This window comes from Microcaecilia unicolor, chromosome 4 (assembly GCF_901765095.1).
Source record: "Microcaecilia unicolor chromosome 4, aMicUni1.1, whole genome shotgun sequence".
NCBI classification, from domain to species: domain Eukaryota; kingdom Metazoa; phylum Chordata; class Amphibia; order Gymnophiona; family Siphonopidae; genus Microcaecilia; species Microcaecilia unicolor.
Genome location: NC_044034.1, coordinates 209,693,996 through 209,706,221, shown reverse-complemented (window position 1 = coordinate 209,706,221; position 12,226 = coordinate 209,693,996). Strand labels below are relative to the sequence as shown.

Here is a 12,226-nt window from a genome sequence, read left to right as displayed (position 1 = left end):
GACCAAACAGTTGGACGTGGGAGGGGTGCTTGATGTGGTATACTTGGATTTCAGCAAAGCCTTTGACACGGTGCCACACAGGTGACTGATAAATAAATTGAGTGCCCTCGGTATGGGACCTAGAGTAACTGATTGGGTTAAAAATTGGTTGAATGGAAGGAGACGGAGGGTAGTAGTAAATGGAGCTTGCTCTGAAGAAAAGGATGTTGTCAGTGGAGTACTGCAGGGATCGGTCCTTGGGCTGGCTCTTTTTAACGTCTTTGTGAGCGATATTGCGGAAGGGCTGTCTGGTAAGGTTTGTCTCTTTGCAGATGATACCAAACTCTGCAACAGGGTGGACACCCTGGAGGGTGTGAATGACATGTGGAGGGACCTAGCAAAGCTGGAGGAATGGACTGATATTTGGCAACTGAGATTTAATCCCCAAAAAATGCAGGGTCATGCATTTGGGTCGCAGGAATCCAAGGGAACGGTACAGTATAAGGGGTGAAGTGCTTCAGTGTACAAAGGAAGAACGGGACTTGAGGGTGATTGTGTCTGATGACATTAAAGCTTCCAAACAAAACAGTCACAACAAGGGCGACAGAAAAAAAAGGGGGAGGGACAACAGAGGTTCCTTGGGATTGGAGAACGGAGGATGTGGTCCCTCTTCACAAAAGTGGTGATAGGGAAGAAGCTGGAAACTACAGGCCGGTAAGCCTCACCGGTTATTGGAAAAGTAATGGAAACGATGCTGAAGGAAAGGATAGTGAATTTCCTGGAAGTCAATAAGTTGCAAGATCTGAGACAACATGGTTTTGACTGGGTGACCGGAGAATTGAATCATGGACGTGCTATAGACGTAATCTACTTAGATTTCAGCAAAGCTTTTGACATGGTTCCCCACAGGAGGTTCTTGAATAAACTTGAAAGGCTGAAGATAGGACCCGACATGGTGAACTGGATTAGGAACTGCTTGACAGACGCCAGAGGGTGGTGGTTAATGGAATTCGCTCGGATGAGGGAAAGGTGAGTAGTGGAGTGTCTCAGGGATCGGTGCTGGGGCCGATTCTATTCAGTATATTTGTGAGTGACGTTGTCGAAGGATTTGAAGGTAAAGTTTGCCTATTTGTGGATGATACTAAGATTTGTAACAGTGGACACCCGGGAGGGAGTGGAAAACATGAAAAAGGATCTGCAGAAAATTCAATGCGAAGAAATGCAAAGTGATGCACTTAGGGAGTAGAAATCCACAATAGTCGTATGTGTTAGGCGGTGAGAGTCTGATATGTACGGATGGGGAGAGGGATCTTGGGGTGATAGTATCTGAGGATCTGAAGGCGACGAAACATTGTGACAAGGCGGTGGCCGTAGCTAGAAGGTTACTAGGCCGTATAGAGAGAGGTGTGACCAGCAGAAGAAAGGAGGTTTTAATGCCTCTGTATAAGTCGTTGGTGAGGTGTTCAGTTTTGGAAGCCATATCTTGCTAAGGATGTAAAAAGAATTGAAGCGGTGCAAAGAAAAGCTACGAAAATGGGTATGGGATTTGCGTTACAAGACGTATAAGGAGAGATTTGCTGAAGTGAACATGTATACCCTGGAGTAAAGGAGAAACAGGGGTGATATGATACAGATGTTTAAATATTTGAAAGGTATTTATTTATTTATTGCATTGGTAGCCCACATTTAATCCGCAAACGAACCTTTTCCGTAGATGGGAAGGCGGTAGAACTAGAGGACATGAAATGAGATTGAAGGCGGGCAGACTCAAGAAAAATGTCAAGAAATATTTTTTCACGGAGAGAGTGGTGGATACTTGGAATGCCCTTCCGCAGGAGGTGGTGGAGATGAAAATGGTAACAGAATTCAAAAATGCGTGGGATAAACATAAAGGAATCCAGAAGGAACAGATCCTCAGAAGCTTAGCAGAGTTTCACTTAAAGGAGCGTGCAGGGTGTGAGGAGGAAGAGAAAGCAGGGCAAGCAACATGACGGTGTTGAACAAGGCAGCTGGCAGGGGTTGGGGACCCCCACCAGCAAAAACCAGGGACCCAGATGAAATTGGGGGGGAGGGGGCCCAGGCCCCCATGGCCCCACGTAGCTACACCACTGGCTGAGAGACTGGGCCGGGCCCTGGGCCAGGCCATCCCCGGGGCCCCGCCGCCCTCTGAGGTTGCTGCCGCCACCCACCCCCTTCATTTGCCACCGCTCCCCCCCTCCACCGGGCCGGGCCCCCTGCATTGAAATCACAGCGCCTCTCACCTCCGTGTAAAGCACTGCAGGCAGCAGGGCAGCAGATTGCCGCCCTTTGGCCCTCCTTCCCTCCTTGTGTCCTGCCCCCGCGAAAGTTACATCAGACGAGGGCGGGACACAGGGAGGGAAGGAGGCCCAAAGGGAGGCGATCTGCTGCCTGCAACGCTTTCACACGGAGGTGAGAGGCGCTGTGATTTCAATGCAGGGGGCCCAGCCCGGTGGAGCGGGGGAGTGCCGGTGGCGAATGGAGGGGGCGGGTGGCGGGGCCGGGGCCCCGGGGACGGCCTTGCCCCGGGCCCGGCCCAGTCTCTCAGCCAGTGGTGTAGCTACTTGGGGCCATGGGGGCCTAGGCCCCCCAATTTCATCTGGGTCCCTCTTTCCTGCCCCGAAGAGGTTAATAGACCACCAGGGCAGTAGATAGTAAGTAAGGGGATGGGAGGTGACGGGGGGGGGGGGGGCAGGGGAGGGGAATATGTGACCCGGGGGGGAGGGGAATAAGTGATGGGGCAGGGTGAGGATGCGAAAGGGGCATGACAGGGGGGCGGGGCATGTGTCCTCTTTTTAAGAGGACAAAATATGGTAACCCTGCCCCTGCCTCCCCTCTCAGCAGCTATGATCTTCATGCTCCACCAGCTGAAGACCACCTCCACATCCTCCTCCTCCTCTTTCTCCCCTGGTCCAGTGACCAGAACTCTCTAAGCTCTGCAGTTGGCAGCAGTCTCTCTGAGCTCCAGCTGGCACTGCTGCCCCTCCCCCCACCCAAAGTCATGCATTTTTCGTGCATGCATGGGGGGGGGGGGGGGGTTGGGGGTGGCAGCTTGGGAATACTGCTGCTGACTGCAGAGCTTGGAGAGTTTTGCTTACTGAACCAGAGGAAGAAGGTGGTCTTCAGCTGTTGGGACTTGGAGATCCCCATCAATCACAGCAAAGGACGGATTTTTTTGGGGGGTGGGGGATGCGGCAGCCTCCTCCTCTGCCATATTTACATCATTGATTGTGTTCAGTACAAAATGAAACACATTTCTGTTTTTATTTTTCCAGTGTTACAGTACTTGTTCATTTTAACTTCTTGGGGTTCCCAGTTCAGTTTTAGTCTTTATATTTCTAATCCTTTGTTCTGTATTTGGTGAAGGTCTGTCTGTGTTGTGTGTGCATGAAGAAGCCATTAAAAATTTTTATATGTGGTAGTAATGGTAGGTGGGGAGATCGGGGAGGGGGGGGGCAGGGAAAAGAAGTAATTGGGGGACCCCTCTTTAATTTCTGCCCTGGGGCCCCAGCATGTTTAACACTGGCTCTTGGTGTAGTGGTCTCATTGAGTACCAAGTAGGCTTGTCTACGTCAGTGCATGTTGTTAATTGTGTCTTTGGATTTGTGTACCCACAGCTAGCGGAATTGGTGCAGGCTGCAGTGGAGAATAACACGTTGACTGTGGAGCCCGTGGCTTCACAGACCCTCCCCGTGGTGAAGGTGTCGGCCATTGAATGCGGTGGGCCCAAGTAAGGATCTCTTCCCTCTCTCACATGTCTCCTATACACTCTCTTTCCAAGTGATGCTGCAGGAAGCCCCTGCCTCCCTGAAAAGCTATTCCTAACAGTAGAGTCTTCAGCAGTACATGTGTAGACACCACTGGCAGGATGTCTTTCACTAATGTGCATACCCGTTTTACAGCTTCACTCCTACTAAACTGGCTCCCTGTCCCAGGACCAAGTACCATGCATCCCGCAATTCAAAAATGGGGACATTCCTCTTTTCTTCCCAGATAGCTTTCACGTGTGTGTGTGTGTTATCCCAGAAATAGTGGATTTTCCCCAAGTTTAATAACGGTCAGCCGCCTTTTCTCCAAGCTGAAGAGCCCTAGCCACTTTAGCCTTTCCTCATAGGGAAGTCATCCCATCCCCTTTATCATTTTCGTCGCCCTTCTCTTCACCTTTTCTAATTCCACTATATGTTTTTTGAGATGCGGCGACCAGAATTGAACACAGTATTCGAGGTGCGGTCGCACCATGGAGCAACACAAAGGCATTATAACATCCTCATTTTTGTTTTCCATTCCTTTCCTAATAATACCTAATATTCTATTTGCTTTCTTACTGTGCAATCCGCTTAAGTGCAAGGGTCTGGGACCAAAGAAATACATGCAGTTAACTGGAGCGTGCACTTAACCGTTGTGACCCAAAGAAGCTTGACATCTGATAAACATATGTACAGTACTGTTTATTATATGTACAGTATACAGTCTCCGTTAACTGACGTTAGGCTTACTTGAAGTAATCAGTCATAGTTCTCTGTACACTCTTGTGTCTGTGAGTTCCATAGACTATGTCTGCCAGACGGTAAAAACTGTCATAGCACTGACATCCAGTGGCCTCCAGATAGGTCCACATGGTGTTGAGACTCTCCAGCGCTCTTGCAGAAGTGACAGGAGGTTGTTGAATTTCGTCAGCATGTGTCTTGCTGCTCATTTCATCATCTGTTTCATCATCAGCCATTGCCTGCGTGTAGGCGTATATCTGGACATCAGTGCTGTCGTCAGCTGTTTGTAGATCGTAATCAACAGCTATGTAGTGATGAAACTCCTCTTCAGTAACACTGGCTGGGATGTCAATAGCCTGTTAATCTGATGCGTTTGCAACAGCTGCATCTGTTTCGTCCCTCTCCACATCCCAAACAAAGCTTGCCCACTTGTAGCAGTTCACTATGGTTGCCTGTGTAACATGATTCCAAGCTGCTTTCTGCATATGTAGGGAATCCAACAGTGATAGATTACGAGCCAGTTCAACAGCATGTTTATCCTTGCCAGACTGGTCATCCATAACGCTCATCAGACAACGCAGCACAAGAGCCCGATAATGTTGTTTGAAATTGGCTATTATGCCCTGATCCATAGGTTGGATCAGTGAGGTTGTGTTTGGTAGCAGGAAGACCACCTTGACATTAGACAGCCTGACGTCATCACTGTGTGCAGCACAATTATCACAAAGCAACAAAATCTGATGCTTTTATGCCTGCATTCTAGTGTCTAACTTCTTTAGCCACTGCTTCCAAATTTCCCCAGTCATCCATGAATTTGCATTAGCCTCGTATGACACAGGAAGTCACTTAACTTGGGTGGCGGGGAGAAGAGGGGTTGGTGGTTGAGAGGCTAGGATGGGGGAGGGCAGACTTATATGGGGGTCTGTGCCGGAGCCGGTGATGGGAGGCGGGACTGGTGGTTGGGAGGCGGGAAATACTGCTGCACAGACTTATACGGTCTGTGCCCTGAAAAAGACAGGTACAAATCAAGGTAAGGTATACACATATGAGTTTATTGTGGGCAGACTAGATGGACCGTGAAGGTCTTTTTCTGCCGTCATCTACTATGTTACTATGTATGTATGTTAACGTTCTTGAAGCAACGGGACTGTTTGCTCTTTCCAATGATGAGTGGTTTCAACTTCACTCCCATCCATATTGCAGCAAAGGAGGATCGTCAGTCGGTCCTTTGACGTTTTACTTCCTGTAGTTTTGGCTTGTTTGAATGCAAGCCACTAAGGAATCACTCACCAGTAGAGACTGTTTTCGTCAGCATTGAAAATGTCACAAGGTGCAAACTCGTTCAAGATGGTAGGAAGAACTGAAACAACCCAAATTTCAGCACCAAAGTCATCAGCGTCTTGTTTTTCACCATGCTGTTTTTTGAATTTTATGTTGTTCCTCTCCTTCCATCTTTCCAACCATCCAACAGTGGCTTTGAATTCAGTTAGTACAAGACTTTCAGCTAGCTGATTAGCTTTCTCCATAAGCAGTGGATCACTGACAGAAAACTGTGCTCCTGACTTGAGAAAACCACTGAAGAAGAGCATCTTCTACGTCCTCAGCTTTTCCTGCCCATTTTCGTTTCCGGTGTGGATTTGTATTGTTTTGCCAGTCTTCCAGAAGCTGGTCTTTCTGCTTCAAGATACTTGAAATTTGACTGGGATTGACACCATATTCTTTAGTAATAGGTGCTTGACTTTGTTTTCTAATTTTTTAAGAACTTCTATTCGTTCAGCCAGTGTTAGTCTTTAGAGTTGCGTGACGACAACGATGACGACTTCAGTGTACACTCTAACAACATTCTTTCGCTTATTCTGCCTGTGGCAGTTAACCAACGAGATTTCAAATTTACCGCCCCTTTGTCACGCGCCAATCGGCTTCCATATTCCGTGTGCGCGCTTTGGCGGAGTCTTTCCTGCAGAGGAGCGGTCTTAAACCATGCATATAAGCAAATCTTGCACTTACCAGTGGTGCGCTAAACCGAAGTTTGTCCCCATAGAAATTGATGGCGCCAAAAAACGGGACCGAAGTACGGCATGCGTTTATCTGACGTGCACTTAAATGGAGTGCACTGTATTTATGTATAGGGAAAGTTGCCTGAAGTGCTTTGGGATATAACGTCAGGTCATCCCTCTTATCCCATGACTTTTTAATTTTCTCAGTAGCCTCTCTTGAGGAACTTTGTTAAAAACTTTCTGAAAATCCAGGTACACTTCATCAAACAGCTCACCTTTATCCACTTGTTTGTTTACGCCTTCAAAGAAATGAATCAAATTGGTGAGGCAAGACTTCCCTTGGCTGATCCCATGCTGTCTTTGTCCCATTAAATCATGTTTGTCTACTTGTTCTGTACTTTTATTCTTTATAATAGTTTCCACTAATTACCCCAGCACTGAAGTCAGGCTTACCGATCTGTAATTTCCTAGATCACCCTGGGAACCCTTTTGAAAAATCGGTGTTACAGTGGCCAATCTTCAGGTACTACAGATGGTATTTAATGACAGGTTACCGATCACTAACAGCAGATCAGCAGTTTCATGTTTGAGTTCTTTCAGTACCCTGGGGTGTATGCCATCCGATCCAGGTGATTTATCACTCTCTAACTTGTCAGTTTGTCTCTGTACATCTTCCAGGTTCACCCTTGAAAACCATCTCTGGTACAGGTAGATCTCTTACATCATCTTCAGTTAACACTTAAGCAAAGAATCCATTCAGTGCCTCTGCTATGGCCCTTTCCTCCCTGAGTGCCCTTTTGCTCCTTCATGATCTAATGGTTCCATGGATGCTCTCACAGGCTTTCTGCTGCTGATGTAACTGAAAAAGGCATTACTATGAGGTTTTGTCTCCATGACAAGTTTTTCTTCATATTCTGTTTTAGCATTCTTTATCAGTGCTTTGCATCTAGCTTGACATGTTGGTTCTTATTTTCTTCATTCAGATCCTTTTTCCATTTCTTGAAGGATGCTCTTTTGGACCTAATAGCCTCTTTCACTTGTTAATATGTAGAATACATCTGGTCTGGGCTTCCATGATAGTATTTTTAAACATCCACGCCTGATTTAAAGTCTTAACCTTTGTGGCCGACCCTTTGAGCTTCTTTTTAACCATTTTCCTCATTTTGTCATACCCTTTCGAAAATGAATGCTACAGTAGATTTCTTTAGTAACTTCACACCAGATATCAGCTCAAATTTGATCGTTATGAGCTCTGTTTCCCAGTGGATCCAACACTGTTACCCCTTATACCATACCCTGCATTCCACTAAGGACTAGATCTAAAATAGCTCCTCTTCTTGTCCTTGGACCAGCTGCTCCAACCAGTCATTTATTAAATCTAAGAATTTTACTTCCCTAGTGCTCTCTGATGTAGCATTTATCCAGTCAAAATTTGCCAACTTTCCTAATTTCTGTAAACATTTGTTCATCTGTCCGGTCTGTCCCAGCAGTCAGTAGTACAGCCCTGCCAGTATACTCTTTCTGTTCACACATTGAATTTCTATATAAAGGATTCCACGCTTCTATCTGTTTCATGTAGAATATTTATTTTGTTTGACTCCATTCCCTCTTTAACATATAGCGTGACCCCCCACCCCCTCCAATTTGATCCATCTATTGTTGCGATATAATTTGTACCCTAATATCAAAGCGTCCCATTGATTGTCCTCCTTCCACCAGGTCTCCGAGATTCCTGTTAGGATATCTATCTCTTTATTTCGTGCTATATACTCCAACTCTCTCATCTTACTTCTTAAGCTTCTTACATTTGTATATAGACACTTCAAATTGTGTTTTTTCCTAGCATTTATAAGCTGCGTTGAAGTTGACAGGGATAATTTGTATACTTTACTCTTTTCTCCCATTAAACGCTCCTGACTTTCTTTCACCATTATTGAAACCTCTCTATTGGGATTCCCTAAATGGCCTATTTCAATAGTATTCTTTGTAGATACTCCACACCAAACCGTGTGCTCCTGGGTGAAATCGTAGCTTCATTTCCACCAAAACCCACGTCTCCTCTTCTTCCACTCTCAATCTCAGTTGATAACACCCTTATCCTCCCCGTCTCATCCGCCCGCAACCTCGGAGTCATCTTCGACTCCTCCCTCTCTTTCTCTGTGCATATCCAGCAGACAGCCAAGACCTGTCGATTCTTTCTCTTTAACATCAGCAAAATTCGCCCTTTCCTCTCTGAGCACACCACCCGGACTCTCATCCACGCTCTCATTACCTCTCGCCTTGACTACTGCAACCTACTCCTCACTGGCCTCCCACTTAACCATCTATCCCCCCTTCAATCCGTTCAGAAGTCTGCTGCACGTCTTATATTCCGCCTGAACCGATATACTCATATCTCCCCTCTCCTCAGGTCACTTCACTGGCTTCCGATCAGATACCACATACAGTTCAAGCTTCTCCTTCTTACCTACAAATGCACTTAGTCTGCAGCCCCTCATTACCTCTCTACCCTCATCTCTCCTTACGTTCCCGCCCAAAACCTTCGCTCACAGGACAAATACCTCCTCTCAGTACCCTTCTCCACCACCGCCAACTTCAGGCTCCGCCCATTCTGCCTCGCCTCACCCTATGCTTGGAATAAACTTCCTGAGCCCTTACGCCAAGCCCCCTCCCTAACCATCTTCAAATCTTTGCTCAAAGCCCACCTCTTCAATGTTGCTTTTGGCACCTAACCTTTATACCTTTCAAGAAATCTTGGCTTGCCCCAATTTGACTGCCCCTACTTGACTGACTGTACATTTGTCCTTTAGATTGTAAGCTCCTTGAGCAGGGACTGTCCTTCTATGTTAAATTGTACAGCACTGCGTAACCCTAGTAGCGCTTTAGAAATGTTAAGTAGTAGTAGTAGTAATTGCATGCCCCCTAGTCCTAGTATTTTTGGAAAGACTAAAAAAGCGATTCACATCCACCCATTCCATTCCACTCGTTATTTATAGACCTCTATCATACCTTCCCTCAGCCATCTTTTCTCCAAGCTGAAGAGCCCTAGGCACTTTAGCCTTTCTTCATTTTATCATTTTTGTCACTCTTCTCTGTACGTTTTCAAATTCCACTATATCTTTTTTGAGATGCAGTGACCAGAATTGCACACAGTATTTGAGGTTCGGTTGCACCATGGAGCAATACAAAGGCATTATAACGTCATTATTTTTTTTACCATTCTTTTCCTAATAATACCTAACATTCTATTTGCTTTCTTAGCCTCTGCCGCATACTGAGCAGAGGGTTTCATCATATCAACAAAGTATTAAATTTAAAACGAATCGGAGAAAATATTTTTTCACTCAACGTGTAGTTAAACTCTGGAATTCGTTGCCAGAGAATGTAGTAAAAGCAGTTAACTTAGCGGGGTTTAAAAAAGGTTTGGATGGCTTCCTAAAGGAAAAGTCCATAGACCATTATTAAAATGGACTTAGGGAAAAATCCACTGCTTATTTCTAGAATACTCAAAAATTAATGAAAGTAGAAGACAATACACTGATCACTCAATGTGAATGTTTCAGGGGAAGTCTCATATAATCGCTTTGAATGGCAAATTCTGCTGCCAGTTTTATACGATTGTTCTAATCATAGACAACCCCCTACCAACCACATAAAAACTTTTGTTTTTTTCTTTTTTCTCTTATTTTCCTTTTCAATGTGTTCCACAATTAATCACCAACACTTGTGCAATTAAGTGACCACCATAAAAACAGTGGAAGTTTGACTCTCTCGCTTTGCATTGATTCCAAAACGTGCTTTACATAAATGTCAAAAGACACTTTGAACACTTATCTGTGTGTGTCTGTCTTGAGCGATCCCAGGAGCCCTTATTGTCCCGACAGGTCCTGTTTCGCTATGGAGCTTTGTCAAGGAACAATCGGTCTTATCTCCTCGGAATGTTCATCGCTCAATGCAAAGCGAGAGAGTCAAACTTCCACTATTTTTATGGTGGTCACTTAATTGCACAAGTGTTGGTGATTAATTGTGGAACACATTGAAAAGGAAAATAAGAGAAAAAAGAAAAAAACAAAAGTTTTTATGTGGTTGGTAGGGGGTTGTCTATGATTAGAACAATCGTATAAAATTGGCAGCAGAATTTGCCATTCAAAGCGATTATATGAGACTTCCCTGAAACATTCACATTGAGTGATCAGTGTATTGTCTTCTACTTTCGTTAATTTTTGAGTGTCTTACACAGAACAAGTAGAGTGCCATATTGAAGTCTTACAGTATTTCTAGAATAAGCAGCATAAAATATATTGTACTGTTTTGGGATCTTGCCAGGATCTTGTGACCTGGATTGGCCACTGTTGGAAACAAGATACTGGGCTTGATGGACATTCAGTGTGTCCCAGTATGGAAATACTTATGTACTTATGACACTTAAATCCCTTTCCTGGTCAGTGACTCCTAATGTGGAACCTTGCATCATGTAATTATAGTTCGGGTTCCTCTTTCCCACATGCATCACTTTGCACTTGCTCACATTAAACATCATCTGCCATTTGGATGTCTAGTCTCCCAGTCTTGTAAGATTCTCTTGTAATTTTTCACAATCCTCTTGCGATTTAACAACTTTGAATAACTTTGTGTCGTCAACAAATTTAATTACCTCACTAGTTACTCCCATCTCTAGATAATTTATAAATATGTTAAAAATCAGCTGTCCCAGAACAGACCCCTTGGGAACCCCAATATGTCTTTTCTATCTTTTAACCAGTTTTTAATCCATAAATAGAACACTACCTCTTATCCCATGACTCTCCAATTTCCTCTGAAGTCTTTCATGAGGTACTTTGTCAAATGCCTTTTGAAAAACCAGATACACAATATCAATCGGCTCACCTATATCTACATGTTTGTTCACCCCTTCAAAGAAATGTAGTAGATTGGTGAAGCAAGATTTCCCTTCACTAAATCCATGTTGGCTTTGTCTTATTAATCCATGCTTGTGAATATGCTCTGTAATTTTGATTTTTATAACCATTTTGCCGGGCACCGACATCAGGCTCACCAGTCTATAATTTTCCAGATCACCACTGGAACCTTTTTTAAAAATCAGCTTTACATTGGCCACCCTCCAATCTTCTGGTACCATGCTTGAGTTTAAAGATAAATTACATATTACTAATAATATAGGCTTTACTCAGAAGCAGTTTTTCTCCCTGGCTGCCTAAAGAAGCAGCTCTATTAAAAATGATCCCCTGAAACGAATGCTGGAGGAGATGTCCATGTATCAATTGAATATAAGGAAACGGTGAATGCCAGAAAGCTTTGATTTTTTCCTACAGTGCCAAAAGCTATGAGCAAAGGTGTTAGTACCCAAGTGGCATTTTTTGCATGAGGAAGAATTGGCACAGCCAGCATTAAATGACTGCTGCTGAGAGAAATACACTCTATGGACTATACTGAACTGATATTCTTGCAATTCTGCACTGTGTACTATAATACTCAAAACCTCCCTAAGGGCTTGAAGGTTAATCATTCTGCCAAGATCTGTGGCCCAGGGTTCCATTATAGCCATATACTCTTTAGGAGGTTGGATACTAATTTAATTTTTTGTGAAACCAGGAAATCAAGATCAGTACCAAGACATCTTTCTCCAAAAATTCACGGACTCGAGATCCAAAGCTTAAGGATAAAATGTGAGATTGTTTGGAATGTAGATCATGAGCTGTCTGCCACATCCAGTGTTATGCTCCG

At 44.5% G+C, this 12,226-nt stretch overlaps 1 protein-coding gene across 1 annotated transcript in view; it reads left to right on the top strand.

Moving 5' to 3' along the window:
- The window catches only part of RAB3IL1 (RAB3A interacting protein like 1), a 119,714-nt gene that overhangs the window by 70,428 nt on the left and 37,060 nt on the right, over positions 1-12,226 (top strand). The window contains exon 7 of the mRNA XM_030201185.1: positions 3,615-3,727. Coding sequence (XP_030057045.1) covers positions 3,615-3,727 — 113 coding nt within the window. The remainder of the gene's footprint in view (positions 1-3,614; positions 3,728-12,226) is intronic.